Source organism: Pygoscelis adeliae, unplaced genomic scaffold, assembly GCF_000699105.1.
Source record: "Pygoscelis adeliae isolate BGI_AS28 unplaced genomic scaffold, ASM69910v1 Scaffold4, whole genome shotgun sequence".
In the NCBI taxonomy this organism is placed as follows: Eukaryota; Metazoa; Chordata; class Aves; order Sphenisciformes; family Spheniscidae; genus Pygoscelis; species Pygoscelis adeliae.
This window is the reverse complement of record NW_008824986.1, coordinates 4,974,998-4,995,245: the sequence shown is the minus strand read 5'-3', so window position 1 is coordinate 4,995,245 and position 20,248 is coordinate 4,974,998. Positions and strand designations below refer to the sequence as shown.

General features: G+C 40.3%; 1 protein-coding gene across 1 annotated transcript in view; it reads right to left on the bottom strand.

The window, feature by feature from the left end:
• ANK3 (ankyrin 3, node of Ranvier (ankyrin G)) overlaps positions 1-20,248 on the bottom strand; it is a 210,343-nt gene that overhangs the window by 127,056 nt on the left and 63,039 nt on the right. Inside the window, exons 6-8 of the mRNA XM_009325841.1 lie at positions 16,938-17,036; positions 12,936-13,121; positions 11,037-11,135 (exon numbers count right to left, since the gene is read on the bottom strand). Coding sequence (XP_009324116.1) covers positions 11,037-11,135; positions 12,936-13,121; positions 16,938-17,036 — 384 coding nt within the window. The remainder of the gene's footprint in view (positions 1-11,036; positions 11,136-12,935; positions 13,122-16,937; positions 17,037-20,248) is intronic.

Sequence of the window (20,248 nt, the reverse complement as noted above, 5' to 3'; positions counted from 1 at the left end):
GGATGTGAAGCTGTGTGATTGCTTAACTTGCAATTTGTGAGTTGGTTTTGAAAAAAGAACTAATTCTATTTGACTGGGAGTTGTCACTGGGTATAATATGGGGTCAGTATATTACTGTATCAGCCACAAAGAGGACAGAAAAAAGAGGGAAAACACAACTATGAGGAGATACTTTCTGCTTTTCCTCTCTTCCCAGGAGGAAAGATGTTACCACAGTCAGAGGGAGAAAGAGATGAATTCTGTTTTCCTGAGAAAAAACAGTAAAGGAAATAACTTTCGTGTCTTCAAGTAAAAGGGTACTGCAGGTAATTTAAACTGAAGTACCACCTTTTTCTACTTGCTGGGGTTGATGGGCAAAGAAGTTAACTCAGTCTAATAGACCTTAGTGCCCTGTTCATACATTACTACTAATAATTTACTGTATCATACACAGACTAGAAGAAATGCCCTTTCTAAGCATCAATGAAGACACGGAGGAGGAAGGAACAGCATTACAAATGGTAGGACAAATACCTGTTAGAAGTCTAGTTCTCATTCATCCTGACACCAATCTAAATCAATCTAGTGCAGCACAGGGGAGGATATAATCACATAACAATGTGCACTTTGGATCTAATTCTTTGCCAGTCCAATCGTTCAAAGCTCCTGTTGCCTTAAATGAAGGAGAGTTGATTCTAGAGTGGGCGAATAAGCACTAGCAGATACACACCTCAACTGCAAAAGATATGAGTTCCACTTAGTAGTTAAGGTTTAGGTCACACTGTTTGCTTGCAACAGGCGGGAAAAAAAATTTAAAAAATCCATTCTCATGGTCAGAAAGGAGTCTGTTCAAATGACCTTCATATTTCTGGTTAGTACCGAAACTATCAGGACCTGTTCCCTGTGCAGTTGTCTCAGCTTCTGACAGGGGGCAAGCACACTGGCTGGGAATGTGGAGAAATTCTCCAGCACCAAGCAAGGACTGAGCTCACTTCTGCAAGCTGGAGAGCTAACAGTCCATCTTTCCTCCATTTGATCACCTGTCTTTATGAAAAACATATAAAATTAGTATCTCTAGCATCTTGAAACCTTGAGTTACATTTGGTTGAACATAGGTAGCAAATTCACATTAGGAAGAGATGGATGGATAAAGAATGTGATCACTTCAGACACTGTTTGTTAGGAAAATCAACTACACCCAGCTACCCTGAAATAAAGAATTGAGCAGGAGGAATCAAGCAAATAAAACCCTACATGCCCAGTGAAATATCTGTCCTTATGGATGATCAAACTCAGCTCCTCTTGCCTGGGAAAAGAGCACTGCAGCACTCACTCTCTGGGAAGGAGGATGTTTTCGTTGTACTCTACTAACCTATTCAGGCAGTTCATAAAAAGAATTAAAAGACAAAGAAGAAACAACATGTTTAGCCTTATTCAGCCCTAACAGCTCAGGGAAACACTGTGGGGAAATGAACAGGAAAAAAGAGAGGGGGCAGGTCTTTATTCAGAATTTAATTTTGCCGTTTAGCTATTTGAGCTTTTACTGGTAGAGAAAAAAATGAAGTAATAATTCTGCTGGCTGAGCGTTCTGACTCCTGAACAGATGGAGAGATGCATTATGTGAATGTTTGACTAATTGCACTCTGAAGTTTAGGGCAAGTAATTTGTCTTTGGTCAATACTCTGTTGTGCCAAGGCTTAAAGAATTATACCTAGACGCACCACGTATACGGCCTCTTCCCATCTCTCCTCTGACAAGAAAGTGAACTGAGAAGTGAATAAACCTCAGACATCATCATTAATGTTTCTGATGACAAAACGTAAAGCAAGCAACTCAAAATTGAGTTGTTTGTACTTGTCACAAGAAACTAGATATAAAAAAAGCTTCATAATATGTGCAGCTTGGGTGTAGGTTGTTAACACTAAAGCTGTGGTATCAGCAAACAATATAGCCACCAAATGTAAGGTTCTGAATTCTTCAGTAAATCAACAGCATCTGCTGTCTGTTCAGTCTATTTTTATCTGTTTGATCTTCCATAAATTTCTCCCTTTGTTCTTAAGATAGAATAGTAAATCAGGAAACTTTTGAAGATGTTTTCCTGCAGTAATAAAGCTGAAATGCCTTCAAAAAGTTGCCGTTAAAAGATGTGGTTCAGATCTAGAGTCCTTCTTGCCCTTGCTGTTGAAATATCAAATGCTGGATAATGTCTCAGGTAGACCCCTCGACACTGAGATCCAAGTTGCCATTCAACTTGAGAGTTAACAAATTCTGCAGGGAATATGAAACATAACTTGTGACAACAGCAACCTAAAACTATGCAATAAATGCTCATAGGATTATGAACTAGCACATAGCCGTTCCCCTCCCCTTTGGCAGAGTTCCTGGGGTATATGACTTGAAGTACTCTGAAACTGTATATAGCTCAAAGTGTGACAGATTAGATGCACGCAATTTTTTTTTATACCTCACAACATTGTGGATGTCTGTTTTTCCTTTATCTCTATCCATTGCCTGCTGCAGCCACCACCCTCTCACACAGGGCCTGTGCCTTCCTTCGGAGTCTCACAACATCCAGAAATACGATGGGTGAACAGTGACCTGCTTTTCCATTCAGTGGCTTTTGCTTGTGCCTGATCGGAGGAAGCACTAAGCCCTTCCAGCTGCATCTCTCTAAGTACAGCTTCACAAGAAAATTCAAACACCTTTGAGTTATGCTATGCTGAGCAATAAGCCACATACATTTCCCATCTGAAATGAGATCAGCTCCCCTCTGACACATGGCGTTATCCATCACAATTCACCACAGTAGTCAGAATTACTCCATACTATTACAAATTAGCAACACAAAAGGTTAGGAAGTCAGAAAAAAATAGGGAAAAGCTTAAAATTGACAGAATGCAAACATGGTACATCTTGTAGTTTTATTTTAATGCATTTAGAAAATGAAGAATTCCCCCTGGTTTCTGGTATGATATGCTGTCCTATGGGATTGCCTCTTTCTCCCATCAGACAGTCTGAGTTTACAAGCATAAGGATGCTAATAATAAACAAGAAAAATAAATGTTTGCACTTACAGTATCATATTGGGCTCTGAAGTGTAGCTTTAAAAAAAGCACACCAAAAAAGAGTAAACCTTTCCTAGTCATGTGCTGCATTGTTTTAAATGCTGATTGACTGGCAGATCATGTAGGGACTGTGAAGACCCATTGGCAGCGTCATGGGGACTTGATATTTCTCCTTGCTACCGATGAGAGAGCTTACCTCCACCTCTGAGCACTCCTTCCAGCCCCTCAGTGGAGTGTAGTTTTCAAAAAACTTCACTTTTTAAATCTTTGATTTAAAGAAAAACAAAAAACCAAAGCTACAGTTTCTTACCAAAAATGTTTAGATTAATTTGGAATTTAGTAAGATTGTCCTCCTCAGTTCTCAAGTGAGAGCAGACTCTGGGAAGAGCTTAATATTGACAAAGAATGTGTGAATAAAACAGAAGCTGAAAATAGCCAGACTGCTAAAGCAGAAATTTCCTGTACAGTCTGGAAAATCCCTCCATCATTAGGGATTCTTAAGAAAGCCCATAATGTTAGTTGGTGGTTGTCATATACTGGAATTGTCATCAACACCACTGCACGGATATTACCACTATTACCAGTTTCTGAAGGTATGGGAAGGTTGTGCATGTGAAGATTGTCATATGCAACTATGCAGCTACATCAACATGTTGTATATGAAAACACTCAATATTCTCTTCTGTATTTTTTCTGCAATTCAGAACTGGAGCTACAACACAGAAGAACCCTTGCAGAGAAAAGTCTTATATTCTAGTAGCAGTTATGGGGTTCACTGAGACTTGTATAGACTTTCAGAAATTAAAGAAATTATAGGTACAAACATACAATCAGACACTTTCCAGGAAACCTTACACCAGTGCATAACTTTTCAGCTTTTTTCTTCTCTACTTAATAAAAGTCTTATACTGTGCTAATTTTGTTCTTGAATGCTTATATACTTATCTTTCTTCAGGCTTGAGATGTATGAAATGAATCCTGGAAGAAAAGAAGGAAGAGTATAGCAAGGAGCTGTTATGGCAAACTACCACTAGGGAAATAAAAAGATGTTTTTCTCTTATGTTACTGTCACTTACATATTGCCTGCTCTTTTTGACAGGCTAATGGTGTTCTGCTCCTCAGCCTCAGGGTCATCATTAATGCATGTTGTCCTCACACCACCCTCTCAAAATTACCAAATCCTTTCTCAACCTTCCAGTAAGCAAACTTTCTGCAGGCAAAGCCCACTCCCAGTGGAACTGAGACCTCTTCTAAAATAAGGAGTGCTGTGTATCAGGAAGACTGTTCACAGGGTTGGATGCAGTTTTATGGCACAGTGACCACCTCCTGTTTGCTTTGGCAAGAAAAATACGGGCAGAGGTCACCTTCATGTAGAGGATTCCGTTGCTACCTGAATCTTCTGACTTGCTCAAATACAGAGTGGATGTGGGGGTCCCAGAGGTTTCTTTCAGTCGTTGCTCTGGAAGCTGCAGAGAACGATTTCTTTCCTCCTTTCTAACCACTGTGCTCTTCAGAGACATTTCCTCACCTGGGCTAGACAGATCTTTCCACTGGAAGATAATCTCAGACAGAAGAATGATATCTGAAGACTTTGTGAACCCCCAAAAGATAACTTTTTCCTAACTATAATTCCCAGAAAATACAGTTTATTCAAAGCACCTTCCTCACCTCCCTGGTCTGCATAGCAGCTTTGGAGAAACACCAATTTGCACATTCTTGTTGCAGAATTAGCACAGGGCAGTCTGGACACACATCTCCATTGCAGCTGGCTGGGAATTGCAGCAGATAAAACTGCCTGCCCTCCCTGTGCACTGCTCCTGGGGATGCCTGAGCAAGGCCTGAAGTGGAAAGGGAGGGCACTCTGCAGGGGTCTGATTTATAGCAAAAGAGCTTTCTTGCACAGGATACCATAGATATAATCAGACTGCTAAGGAAACTGGTTTCTCATTCCTTCCAACGGCTGTTACTTGCTTTAGCATGTACCTGGATACTCCTTTCCAAGTCCTAGATTTCAAAGTGCAAGGCAGTCTAGAGCAAATTTGAAGGGAGCAGTAGAGATAAAGAAGAAATCGCGCTGTGACCTGTCCTTTTTTTCCAGCACCCCACCTACCCTCAGGCTGAAGATGACCTTGTTCTGGTAAAGAAAGTCAAGCCCATGGCATGAAGCCCCTGCAGCAATGTCCAGCTCCAGAAGCAGCAGCTAGGATGAGAGCACAGCAGTTTTCACTATGTATATGGTCACTGTATGCCAACAACAGATTTGAAAGCCTGGAACAGGAGATCCCACTTGCTGGATTTCAATTCTCCAATCACTAGGTTGGTAGTTCCAGAATATGGGAAGTAGGTATCAAAATTATTAAAACTCTAGGTAACACACCAGATCCAGTTTGATTCAAAGGCACAAGTGGCTGATAAACAATGTTTTGCTTAAAATAACAGCAATTACTTTTTCCTGTTGAAAAATTTGATAATATAGATTGACTTAAAGGTCTTTGGCCTTCTTTCAGTTTGTAACTACGATTTATCAGCACCTCTCCAATGTCAGATACCAGCTAAGAGAATGGTGCCTGGAATTGTTGCAATCCTTCAAAGCCCAGGTAGCGACTGCACTTACGTGTTGATCTGGCTAAGAAAGGAGACCGACTTCACCCTCAGTTACCCTTTGTTCTCTTCCTCCACTTCTTTAGCCCATATGTGACTGCCTCCCAGTTAAGCAAGAGGGAAATATGGTGATGCAATGAAGGGATTTCTTTAGCTTTGAAGGGTTTCAGAGGAGCATAGCCACACCTGTGAAAATGTACTACAGAAAAAGGATGATGAATAGACATAAAATGCCTGTTACTTCTACAATGCGTGCCCTGCCAGTAATTGTGACAGGTTTATTGCTGAGTTTGAGCCCAAGAAGTCAAGCAATTTGGAATGAGTATTTTTCCTTCATTATAAAATGGCAAACATCCAGCCCAATAAGGGGATCCTGTTTCACTTGGACTGAGGTTATGAAGGTTTTTGGAGCTGCCTCCCTGTAAATAAGGTAGAATCGGGGGCATCACAAGCTGATTTACTGAAATTATCTCCATCCGTCCCACAGGGAACTTTCCGTGTTGTGCCATCTTCACTGCACTTGCAGCAAAGCTAGAGAAGAAAGCACAGACACAGAAGTGCTAATGCAGTTCAATGGAAGAGCTGACATGAAATCAGTCGCTGGGCTGGAAGAGTGTAAACCAAAAGCAGGTACATTTCCAACCCTCCAGCCTCTACGGTCAGCAGGTACACAGGCTGGCAGGCACTGTAACACCTGTAAGGGCTCCTGGAGCTATGCCTATTTTTCTTAGATGCAGTGAAAGACGGGAACAAGGGAGTATATGACAGCTGAGAGGCAGGCAGGTGTATACCAGCAGGGATGAGGGGAGCAGCTGCTACTGCATATCGCTGGGGACATCATTTACTTACAGTACAGCACCACTGCTCACCTCCTGCCCACACACCGAGAGCCATCATCAAGCTCATGTCTTTCCCTGCCTTCATTGCTGGAACGTCTTTCTTCCCTCGGGCCTCTCAGAAACACGCTGAAAACACAGCAGCTGAAGAGATCTCCTTTGCCACAGGTCTGCCCTCCTTTTTCTTACATCCTTTCACCAGCTCCTCTTTTCACCACATTTGCCCTTGTCCTTAAGGCTCAGAGTTCTGCCTTCATCCTACATGTCCATTCACATTTTTTCCACCCTTCCCCACCTTCACTACACAGTTGGTGGGAGCTGGCTATTTATCCTGCCCTCACACATTTGTCTTCATGTTGCCCCCTCCACATAAGCATCTTCTGTTACCATAATCCTCTGCTCTTGTTCTAATCTCTCCCCAGAATTGGTACTTGCCTAAATAGTTTAAACATAAACAGAGAGAGACAAGTAGTCTTGATTAATGTTTATTTAACAAGAACAAAGGAAAAATGGTTGGTGGTTTGCAAAAGCACAAAATGCATTTGACACCCCCATCCTACAGTTCGCTTTTGGTACTTCTGAAAGCTACAGTACATACACACAGTATGATTTTATTTGGGTTACAGCCCTTCCATATCTTTGCTCTGTTGCTTGTCTTAGATTGTCAACAACTCAAATAAGGGCCCTTCCTCCAGAGGAGAGACAGCACATCGTGGATATTGTTTACAGAAATTAAAACAACAAAAGACAATGAGGTGGCAGTGGGCAGGCTGTACCTGTGGGTCATTTTTAGTACTTGATCTAGTAGTACCTCTACCTGTTTTGCAATCAAGGATCGAGCAAGGGCTCTGCAACTTGGTGCTGATAATTGTACTTCACACTCAACTTATTCTGGTTCTCTGTTTGCCTACAAATTCACCGTTCTACCAGAATCTAACTCATCTTCCTGTGAAGCGCTTTCATTACCCGCAGCCTGATAAGCACTAAAGAACAAAATTCAACTCCATATTACTGTTATTTATGCTACAATTCCTTCTGTCACAGCTACTTTACCTAGATTTGCAATCGCCACACAGTAGAGACGTACTCTGCAGATGCCCCCACCCAGCTATCACAAGCACAAACAAGCCATTCAGTGCTCTGAGTCACAGCATCAGCCCACTGCTCTTTCGGGCTGGTATCATTGCATCTGCACTTCCATGGTCATCTGAGCAGTCTGCCTTTCTGACGATGACAACTAATGGAGGGAGAAGCGGGACCCTCCAGATCTTGAAGAGGAGGGGAGGATGGCCTTATTACTTTGGATGTGCTCTCCATCAGTGTCCCTAATCCAGAACAGAGCTGCTGAAGCCTAAGATTTATTATTTTATTAAAACAGGCAGACGATATTTAGTGGTACTGGCACTAAATGTTGCTAACTGCTAACATAGTAGCATTGCTAATCCCTAATCTTGCTTCTGAGTGGCAAAGAATTGACCCAAGACCCCATGCATCTTCCTTGCTCCTGTGATTAGAGCCTATCAAATACTGAATGCCAAAGCTTATGACCATTTGAAATGCCTTAATGCTCTAATTTGGTCAGCTTAAGGATTTGGGAATAAGAGGTCAACGTTATCAGCGAAAGCAAAGCACGCATAGTTAGAAGCTTCCCAGAAAACCTTAACCCCAAAAATCTACTCTTAGCTTGTGAACTTCATGTGGATCTAGCCTGGGACCCCTCTCTCACCAATAACATGAAATACATTCAGTGATGAATGTGATTTGGAAAACATCATTTGTGGGGGTTATATGAGAGTTGATCCTTACCTTTGACACTCAACTATCAGCTTGACCGAATATCTGGGAGTACTCTTCTCACCAGCATTAGTAAGTGAGAATATGCCTTATAACTGGATCATGCCTTATAACGGTATCTTTTAGCTTTGGGCATTTATCTTCATTAATAAATCACTGAATGATACTATGTTGAATGAGTAGTGGCCAGCACCAACACTTTTCACCTGCGCTCCTACTTACAGTTTAAGGAAAACATTCTGGGTTGGTCTTCATTTGAGATTTCTATTCCTGCTCTATCACACCCTCCACCAACTCCCCTTATTAACCACAGACAATCTCTAAAAAAAGAACTGTTCCGTTTTTGGGTTTTGTTGGGTTTTTTTGGGGGGGGAGTTAACTGTGAGAAGTCCTATAAGTAAAACAGTAATTTCTATGCTAAATAAACACTATATTATTTCATTGTTTTCATGGATTTGCAATGCTTATGATAAACACTTCGCTGCATGTAAACATGTTCCTTAACTATAGAAGCATTCAAGGTTTTAGATATACAAACTATCTAAAGTAAAATACTACAATTTGCTTTTTTGCCATGTGACAAATGCTCTAAGCAGTAGTATAGTACTTTTTCTCTTGTAAAAGTAATAAACACAACACATGACCAAAATCTCTGAAAAGGAGCTGCTGAATTATCCATGCCACATAATTCCTCTCATAAACATAATGAATACATGTTGGGGTTTTTTTGCTTTTTCTACTTTAATAGAAAGGTTGCTCCAGAATCTCATTACTTATATTTAATATTAATTATTGAACAATTATTAAATAATAATTATTCATACATAATACTAAATATCAAAATTTCTAGACAACATTTATTCATGGCCAGTTTATACCTATTTATTCTTATGTCAGCATTTTGAATGCCTTTTGCTCCTTTGAGTTTCCCTCCTTATTGTCCTAGGACCACTGCCCATCTCCTCCCTGGCTTTGTTTTGGTAAGGTTTGGTGAGGCAAGTTCTTGCACAGCCTCAGTTTGTTTTGGTTTGGTGGGGTTTTTTCGTTGGGGTTGGATTTGTTTGTTTGTTTTGTTGTTGGTTTTTTTTGTCTATATCAGAAATACCTTGGAATAACCTGAAATCACATTTGCTTTTTGGGGCTTTTTTTTTTTTCCTTCTTAACCATATCACACACACCACCCAGTGAACAACTAATATAGACAGGCCCTCCTCTTTCTTCGTTGCTAGATTGTTAGAGAAACCAGCAGGAGAAATACATGTATTCTTTAGCCAAGAGTTTGATCTGTTTTCCACTATGAATTTAAACACATTTCCATGTTCTGTTGCACTCTTTCTGTACTGACAACCATTCCTGGCTATGTGTCAGCAGAAATTCCATAGGCATCCTCTTTTTCATACAGCACAAGCCATTATTGAAGAAGCTAATGAGCAAACATTTTTAAGAACTTCAGTAGGAAGTTCTAGCTCCAGCATTTTCCAATACTAACCTATTTTGAATGTTAGCCCCTTTTCTATTTATCTGTATGTCCCTAATCACTCTCCCTGCTTTTCCCTTCTTAAAGCCTTGCATACTCTCACGGCACCCACTCAGCTTTCTGTCCACATCCTCTCTACCCTACCATTCTCTAGCCCTCCATCCTGGGTCATTAAATTTTGTGTTACCTCTGCATTTGCCTTTCTTTTGCCTCTGGTCTCATGCCTGGCACAATCTCTTTCCTTGCCCTTCATATTGCTGTATCCCTGTCCATACATATTTCTTTATTTTCCTGCTCTTCCAACTATATATAACTTCCCTCTGTCATTTTCTGTCCTTTACACTTCTCCTGCTTACATTTCGTTGTTCCCACATCCTCCCTACCCCAACCACACTCCTTCACTCCAATATTCCTCTTCGGTCTTCCGACAGACCTGACCCTTGATAGCAGATATGGTCAAACTTTGGCCCGGTCTGTGAGGTGAGGCCCTGCTGGCACCAGGCTCGCAGAGCAGTCCAGCTGCCTGTGGGAGGATGGACCCACTCCCCAAGCAAGAAGGCGCAACTGAAGCCACCAGTCAGCTGCTCCCCACCCAGCCCAGAGCCAACCAAGGGGACACCAGGAAAGCCCGTACCGTTTCCCTCCTGGCTCCCGATCCTTTTTCATACATCTGAGGAACTACCCTGTCACTCCCTGGGCTGTGTCGTGACTTTGGTGCACAACTTACAGGGTCAGGAGGTTTAGTTCCTCCACTCTACCGTGGCTTCTGCCACACAGCTCCCATTACCGATAACCCTCCGTTTCTATACCTCATTTCATTTTCTACCTCTCCAGTTTCTCAGATCTCCTTTACATATCATCTGACTCTCGCATATGCAGTGAAGGCATTCAGTGCTTTATTCACTGATACACCTGTACTTTGTGTTCACTGGAAACAACTGCATATTGAGGACAATTCAACAGGGACAGCACCCCTGCCATATGTTAAAGCTACAGGTGGAAGCGTTCATCTCACTGAATCCCAGCCGACCTTTTGCAACGCTGGAACTTTGAAAACAGCAGCTCTTTTTGATTAAAACAGAAGTTTTCAACGGTGAGGACTAGAGCTCAGGTTCAGTTCAGCAGCCCAGGGAAAGCCCCTTTACACTGTATGGTAGCGAAACAAGAGCAGTCAGGCCAGGCCCCTCAGCTGGCAAGAGCAATGTACCTTTCCACACCTTTGTGGAAAAAGTGTTTCAAAGTGATGATGAAGCAGACTAAGCATAACTAAGATTTCACACTTACCCTTGCAGTGAAGTCCACAGCAGCACCCCGATTTAACAGCAATGTAGCTACATTGATATTTCCATAGTGAGCAGCTATGTGGAGGGGAGTGAACCCACTCTGGAAAAACAAAACAAAACAAAACCAATAGATACTTATTTTTTTATAGCTCATTGGCACTCTAATACTTGTATCACATCACTGACAAAAGCTAGTAATAGGAGTCTGCTGCAAGTCACCATTCCAATTCTGTACTAGTTTTCACTCACTGATGTTTATTTATAGACTCTCAGAGAGTCTAAATAAAATCATATTGCTATGCAGGAGGGAAAAAATTAACATAATTATTCTAGAAGACCAGAAGTAGGATAAAACTTTCAGTTATTCCAGAAAAACAACAGCAAAACGTGATTATTAAAGCAATGATCCGTCTTCTATAAGAAATTAATTTCTAACTAGACATATCCAGTTGTTATCGGTATTATGTCAGTCTTGCAAGTTAAATCTCTTAGAGATTCTTTGCAGAAGTTCAGATACAAGTCATTTAGTGATACTTGCTAACTGTTGTTTATAAATTCAAAGTAGATGCAAATGAAAACAACATCAAAGGCAACTTTAAATTGTTAATATGGATTTTTTTTTTTCCAAGGGTTAGTACCATAAAGATCAGTCTCCCACTGTGGGCAATCACACTGGGTTATGTTCAGACACCATGAGTTATCACCCTAATTAGAAGATGCCTTACTGATACAATTACTTCAGCAACTCATTTTCATATTTAAGTAGTCTTACTTCCTTTTAAAATAATGCTAAAACATGCAGCAATTCCATCAGTCCTGCAAAGTATGAAACCTTATGGGAACTAGATGCATTTCTAAGTTGTTAGCAAGCCATGCTAGCTGCCACTGCCTTGCTTTGGGAGTTTTGCAGATATAAAACCACTCTCAGATCATTCTATTTGCTGACACCATCAAGGTAAGTGTCATGCAGAAGCCTAAAATCAGACCTGGATGCACAACACGACAGGGTTGTCTGCAGCTCTTAACACATCTGATAAACATATGCTCCATGAGAATCCCTGAAAACTTCATCTTATATAATATGGCTCTTTTATGATGGCAGTTAGTTCCCAAGAATGCTTACTCTTACTTTTAAACCCTATTTTCAGCTGCAGAAAGCCCTGGTATCTAAACTACAGTCTTCTCTAGCACATGCTACTTCATTTCATCTAAAGCAGGTATCTATCCTATAAAAGGCGATGCAAAAAGGAGGAAGAAATGATGCAGCAGCACTAAGTCATGGAGGAGTGATGATGCATATATATATTTATATATACCTCTGTTGTTCTATTCACCATCATCTAGGTTAACACATTTGGAAGCAAAGAGGGGGAAAAAATGAACGGTTAGTTCACCACTGGTGATATGGATGCAAAAAGCTTCATGACTGCTACGTGGCATGGCAGCTCCGATGACAGCACAATCGGCACACAAAGGAAGCTCGACTGAATGGAAGCTGAATGATCGAGTATTTTGAATGTTAATTGTTACATGTTTACCAAAGTTCTTAAAGTAGCAATTGCGCAAACAACTAATCAAATGACTTAATTGTAAAATACCTACAGCACAGCACTGCAGGAGTGGCTTTCATTTCCAGGAGAATAATGCTAATAATATTTTGCTTATTATTTTCCATTTGCAAAGTTTCTACAGGAGAAATTAACCCTGATTTAAACAAAAAGGGAATGGGGAAGAAAAAGGCAAAGGAAGCAAATGAAATGTTGTTCTTAATCACACACTACAGGAGAAAGTTACGTGTAACTCCACAGTAAAATACTTCACGCTAAGGGAGATCTTCACTGGATTTAATACATGTGGTCAGCACTTAATAGCATCCAACCTTTTTCTTTTTACAACTGACCTTTGACTCCACATCAGCATTGTGGTCGTTCTGCAGGAGCAGAGCCGCTGCCTTCGTATCATCCTTGCGAGCAGCGATGTGAAGGGCAGGAAGACGGACTTTTCCCTTCGTATCATTTTCGAGAAGCAGTGAAACCACCTGGTCATGTCCTTGCTGCAAAGCTACTGCCAAAGGCGTGAAGCCATCCTGCAACATACAATGGGGACTCTCAACACACGTTCCAAGCTTTCCATGGGATGGAAAGGGGAAGGGAAGAGTTAGTTAGCCAGTTAGTACTGGCTCAAATTCAAACATAAAATGTAACATGGTGCAAATTAAAAGTACCCTGCAATGACGCTGAAATTGGAGTCAAGTGTTGGTGAACTAGGTCCCAAATGCTCAAAACACCTTCCTGGCACTCCAGACTTAAACATAAATTATAAGACACAAGCAAACAAAAATGACTGAGACTTGAGAAAAAAAGTGTGAAATCACTCGCAAATTAGCAGTTACATAAATAAGTATGTGTATAATAAAGTGTATAATTATATAAAAAGGTATAAAAAGCTGAAATAATAAAATTGCAATGGTTAATGATGTCTCCACAGCAAATGATCATCCATTCCCCCCACAGCTACAAGTTATAATCTACGGTTTTTAAGAAAAAAAACCCCAACACTTCAGCTCTATCCTCTGATATATTTTATATGTAGATTCAAAATCTAATAATGTTTGAATAGGAATACCACATTCTCCCAATATACCAATTATTTTACTACAACTTCCATTTATGAAAATTTATATAGATGTGATGGACAATCCTCTCACAAACAGAAATTATTTCCTTTCAGACTAGCAAATAGCCAACCAAGGTAGTGCAGAATAAGAAACCTGAAAAATAGAAGATTTTTGTTTAACAGATTTTAGAGTTGATTCCTCAAACACATGAAAAGTACAGTCTTAGATGTTTTTATAATTTTATTTTTATGGATTCTTAGAAAACTAAAGAATGAAAGAGTTGTCGTTTAGATTCTGTTCCTTCGCAAACATTTAAGTGGCATTCCAGTCCAGGAACACATTCAGCTTTGCCCAAGATAATACCCATAAATCACAAAGGCAAATTACTCTACTTGGGATATTTATTTATTGCATTTAATTCTCGATCAATATATCCAAAGCTTGTGTTACCCAACTTCATTACAATTTAGTAGATAAACACCTTCTTTCACTTCTGTCATGGTGAAACTGTCCAAGTGTGAAATAAAAGTGCAGCAATGACACAGAAGAATGTAGATCCTCACACTATGTCAAAAGTGCGGAGTTCAAGCATTAACTTTTTAACTTTTGGAACTAAAAGTAATGTTTTCAATAAGGAATTTCTCTCTGGCTTACCAAACAAAGAGCACCTCAATTTAGGAGAAGAAACAGGAGGAGTTCTGAAAAAGAGCATTTTTTCAAAATTTTGGAGGGGAAAAAAAGGAAAAATCACTGAAATTCCTTGGGTCCTAACAAGCTTTTTAACCCCCCCCAATGAACTTCTTTTTAACTCATTTAACCACAGCCTTCTCCTTTGCCCCCGGCTCACCATCCTCCAGCAGCAGGGCAAGGCTCTGGGCTGCTGTCTGAGGCCGCAAGCAGTTCCTGGGGTGAAACAACCACGCAGCCTCAGACTGCAGGCAGAGAGCAGCACAGGGTGTGAAAAATGCTGTGTAGCTCTGAAGGCCAAAAAACTCCATGAGCATCCCCACAAGAGGGCTCTGGCAATATAGCTATGCTGTACCTGCAGAAATGGAGGCTCCTGTCTGGAGAAACCTTGAACGCGGCAGCTTACGCCTTAGTGACCCGGAGACGTTCGCTTCCCAGTCTATTTATACAGCCAACGGCAGTGGCACAGTCAGCCACTTCACAAAGAAAAGTGGTTTAGCCATTTACAATGTCTTTTCTCATTGGGCTTTCTCTTCTGCTAAAAATGCTGGTAACAATAATATAAAAAAAATCCTAGGAACACATTTTCTCCTTTCCTTAGGGAAAAGGGAGTGGACAGATGGGAGGGAGCACTTCATTTCAACCCCAGAACATCTGCCATCCCCTATACCCCCAGTTTCCTAACTCTGATGAGAGTTGCCCATCATTTCAGTGTGTGCAGAGATCACTGTACTACAAGCAAACTGTGACCAAGAATATTAGCACTGACAAGAACGCATTTCCACCACATGCTCTCTGAAGATGCCTACCCACAAAAAGCAATTGCAAGCAAGTATCATGATGTCAGTACTATAATTAGCAACTGCACTTTAAAACATAAGGCAAAGCTCACTCCAGAAAAAACAAAACCCCGAAAAACTAAGAACAATTTAAAGTAAATAGGTGGGTCTATTTTTTTAATTTAGATTAAAACACCTTTGTTAAAGAGTTATATTTTTAATGAATATTTAGCTAAGTGGCAGTCATTTAATAACAAAGAGTTTTGCACTTACAAAGATAAAGATAAATCAGATTTATATAAAAACTTGGACCAAGAGAAAATAAAAAAGCACCCATAAGCAACTATCACAAACAAGTAAGGCAATAAAGGCAACATTGTTTTGTAGGCTGGTATCTTCAAAGGAATTCTCCATGGATAAAACTAGATTGCACCTTATCATCAGGCTGAGTTGGAGAAAAACTCAGCCTAAAATGACATACAACGCTCAAGGGAAAAACAATACCAAAGAAAAAGAACCAAGTACCCATGCACAATTTAAAAAATGTCTATGTTCAGAAAATCATACAGTGGCAAGAATATTTTCAAAAGTCTGAATCTGTTACACATCTCTGGGGGTCCTGTAACTTCTTTGTTTCCAAATTTTTCCAAAGAAATAGAAATTAGTGTTCTGAAAACTACAATTTTCCAATTAATTTTCCAGATTTAAAATATTTCATTTTGGTATTTCTTGGCTTTCATATCTTTAAGCATTTCCAGAAAGTAGTTTCTGATGCACACCTCTAGTTATAACTAATTTTCAGTTATTTTGCAAACATAATTTTGAGCCAGTAGTGATTCATTTTTTACAATGCTGGCTTCAGAAGAGAAGAAAAAGATTCCATATGTACATCATTATATGGTGATACTACAAGTTATAGCGATGCAATAAACTAATTTTGCATTTCATATTTTGCAAAAAGTAGGACTTTTTCAAATAAGCATTATTTCCTTCATGGAATCAGTTCAGAAAGAGCGATCAGAATTTAATAAATATTAGAGAGAGCATATACTGAATTTTTTTTTTTTGGTAGGAAAGTCTTGAAATTAAGACAACTGAAAATTCATCAGATTAAAAGCCTGTCTCAATGCAGTACATTCAAGACTATTAATATGTCTGCTATTCTTTTTCCTTCCAGGTTGCCTTAGAGCCTGAGTTAGAATTACTTTTTAAAGCACGAAATAAAAACGTGTTCTTCTAGAAAGATCACAGAACACCTTCAAGGACGGACCTTGCGTCTTTCTGTCAGCTTGAAATTATCACTGCAAGACCAGATGTGATAACTGGGTGCTACAGAGAGGGTATCAACATGGCAATAAATGCAGTTCAGAAAATACTCCAAGCGCTAAGTAACCCTGGGTTTTCCCTGATATCCCAGGACTGGCTCCAAAGCGTAGGTAAGCAGTTGTTCTTGCTTTATGGTTGCCCTCCGCATTACTCAGTATTTTTAATGAAAGCACAGAGAACTTCAATATTATGCACACAGCTTCCCTGTTTGAGCGCTTAACCTGAAAGATTACCAGTTATGACTAAGAACACATCTATTTTTAGAACTGTTTCTAGTTAAAGTCATTTTTTATTTTAGAAATGGCAAGAGATGGTTTAAAATTGCTGAAAAGCCAATAACTCAGTATTCATTAGCACACTGAGAAATTCTCAGAGAGAACTTTTTATTGGTCTTTAATTTTGTATTTAAAAGACTAGTTTGATATAAGCTGGCAAGAATCACTGCTGAAGCCCATTTTACTTTATTCATAAAGTGTGAAATTCAAACTTTTACCTCTGTGGCAAGGCTTTGACTGGCACCATTGTCAAGAAGAAACTTAACAACCTCCAGGTGGTTTTCTTGGGCTGCCATATACAGTGGAGTGAAACCATTCTGAAATAGGAAAACAAGAGCGTAAACACTCCACAAACATTTCATACATACCACAGATCTGCCAAACTCGGGTAGATTAGGAGGAAACCAAATAAACTGCACGCTCACATGCCAGTTAATGGTGTGACCTCCCCCGATTTAAATGAAGATAGGAGAAGGGTAATATTATTTAAAAGGACACAGTAGAATCTTTCAGCTGACCAGATATAATTCCCACAGCTAAGTGAGAATACTTCCTTTCACATCTGTTGTGAAGTCATACTAAAAACCAATCTGGACAGACCATTTGGTAAAGATGAGTTATGATTCCTGATAAAAACTGCCACAACAATGGAAATGCAAAATGGGACAGGCAAATAAAATACACGTCTGTAGCAAAAGCAAGGGCAATGGCTCTTCAGAATACTTCCCAATTTTTTCTCTTCTCTCCATTAGCTTTGACATCTCTTTCACTTGTGCCGGCTACTTATGCCTTTTGTCTCCTCAAAGAGCTGCCTTCTGAGCATAGCCTGCTTGTGGTCACTGAGCTACTTCATATTTCAGGCACCAGGAGATCTCAGGATCGTTGGTTCTCGGTGCTTTGAGACAGAGGTTTATCAGTGTTTCTGACCACATTAGAGCATTTCTCAGATTATGCTTAAGTGAGTGATTTCAATCAATGCAATACGAGTATTACAGGCTGCAGAGCTTAACTCATTCTTTGGCTGGTGCATTCCTCTTACAGTCAATGCTTTTGACTTTGCTTTAACTATATACAGGTCACAGCATTTCAGGAACTGAATTTTTGGGTACTAACATTAAGATGATGTATTTTTCCCTACTGTTCTATGCATTTCTGAAATTCACAGCTTTGATGTCACTCACAAAACCAAAACAGCAAAACGAAGTCATGAAAGCTGTCCTGGGTTCAAGATACCACTAAAGGAACTTACAGAAGTTGCTGATTTGTACCTGAAATTGCTTGGCTTTCATATAGCACTGCACGTCCCGCAGTCCAACAGAATCACGAACTAGTGGTAAACATTTTATAGTAACAACTTAAAACATCCATATACTGTTGACTGAGCAGTTTCATACCGCTGAAGAAACCAAAGCAGCATCAGCAATAAGAACAACAATCCCTTTCTCCTCTGATCTATCATGATACATGTTTTTACTCTGTCAGACATATCACTGCTAGATTTTGCCTGATCCCTTTCCTTATGGTACTAGCATGGGTGATGATGCCATTAAACATTTTGGCCAGGAGGTCACTGAGGTTTCAGTGGGCTCTGTTAGGGCCCTGTCCATCTTCTTACTATCCTCCAGATCTCACGCCATTGCGATTTCTGTGAACCTCAGATTTCTCTTAAGTAAACTTCACACAGAATCAGCTGCAATGGGGGCAGCAGCTTCCCTCTTCAACTGCTCCCTGCTAAGATCCCCCCAGACCTCTCGCTCTACCACACACCACTTCTGGTGATTACTCCAGAGCATGGGGGGAGGACAAGGAGGAAAGGAAATACAAAATAAAATAAGAGGTAAGGGCTAGTTAAAAATAACAGGTAAAACAGAAGAGAGATTTCATCTGGCTTAAATAACAGAAAGGTTAAGGAAGTGCTTCCATACGACTGGGTTTGGCTGAGAGTATCAGCACTCTCACATCCGCAGCGTGGCCAGGGAGGACATTTTGGCAGGGTGGAAGGCGCAGGGGGAGCAGCTCAGCAATTTGGCTAGAACAATTACAAAGGACACTGACCTAGATTTTGCAGAAAACCAATGGAGCCAGAGACGAGCTGAGAAGAGTTTGGCCATATATTTACATCAAAGAAAAAATATTATCATTCTGGGCTCTGGAGAGATGGAAGTGAAACTGTAGCCTAAGACCTATAGCAGTGAATTTCGGCTATAGTAGCCATGGTGAAAACAGCTGAGAGACATCTGTCACAGCAACGGAGCAGAGTTGCAGGGCACATGTCCAACACAGAGCATGCAGGAGAGTGCAGGTGACCTGAGGCCGAGCATGCAGGCTTCACTGGCAGCAGAGACAAATAGGAGGTCAGAAGAAAGGGCAGTTGGAGAGGAAATGGCATGAACTGGATGTTTGATCCAAGAGGAACTTTACCATCAACAAGACACTGAGCAGCTGTGAAGCCACATGTTTACAAGGCTTGCACAGGCTGCAAGGTCTGTTGCCGTTCCAGTATTTTGATAATTTGGTCTCTACTCAGGAAAGCATTGCTACAAGCATAAAGCAGGTGCTGAAGTCCTACCGGAGCCAAAGCTTAAAGTTAGCAATGTGTTAATGGACTCTCCAGAACCAAGGCCTAACGGTTTAGTTACTGTACAGTTAGAATTCTGCTTCATGAAAAACAAAGAAGCCAGAAAGTGCTTGCTAAGGTACCTAATATGTCACATTACAGGTTATTATTATAGTCAACAGCCAAATCTGGCATTTTTCCCTATCATTTCATGGCGTACTCAGCATCTGTTTACTAACTCAGCTGGAAACAAAGATTAATTTTTTTTTACTTTCAACCATTTGCACTTAGAAAGGAAGCAGGAAACACTTCCTAATTATTAGTTTTAGAAAATAATTAATAGGCAAAAATTTTCAGAACCAAGTATTATTAGCATTTGGAGGCAGAGAAGAACCTTTTCTCCTATTTAAATTATTGTAGGGTATTCAACATCTTTCCCCCCATACTTTGCTTTTTCTTCTCTCTTTAAAAAGGGGCTGAAATTGCCAGAGAGCCACAAGCCTAAGGAAAGCATTTTGTCTTCAATAGTAATAAATAGCCCCTAGAAGAGGTACAAAATTCAGACTCAGTAAAAATTCACTTTTTTTTTTTTTTTTTAAGGACAGGACAATCTGGTTAAAGAAGGCCTTACATCCCTAACACTGGCACTGTCAGCAGGGTAGAGCTGTTACCTTCAAGGGAAGAGGAGATAAAGCCAAACTCACAGAAAACAGGGTCAGCATCAAAAAGAAAAACAAAACAAAAAAAATCTTTGGGTGGTCTCTCTGTAGGTATGCCGAATCCAGCAGAACTTTATTCTAAGCTTTAGGAAGGCTCAAGTGATGCTCAGTACCACAGACAAAGCTGGTCCAGGGGCAGTTTGATAACAGGGAGCTGCAGGGACCTCCCCAAAAGACTAATCCCAACTGGGGTATCTCACTGCCAGGTATTGGTGTGGCATGGCCAATATACACCTCTCTTAAGCAAAGACAT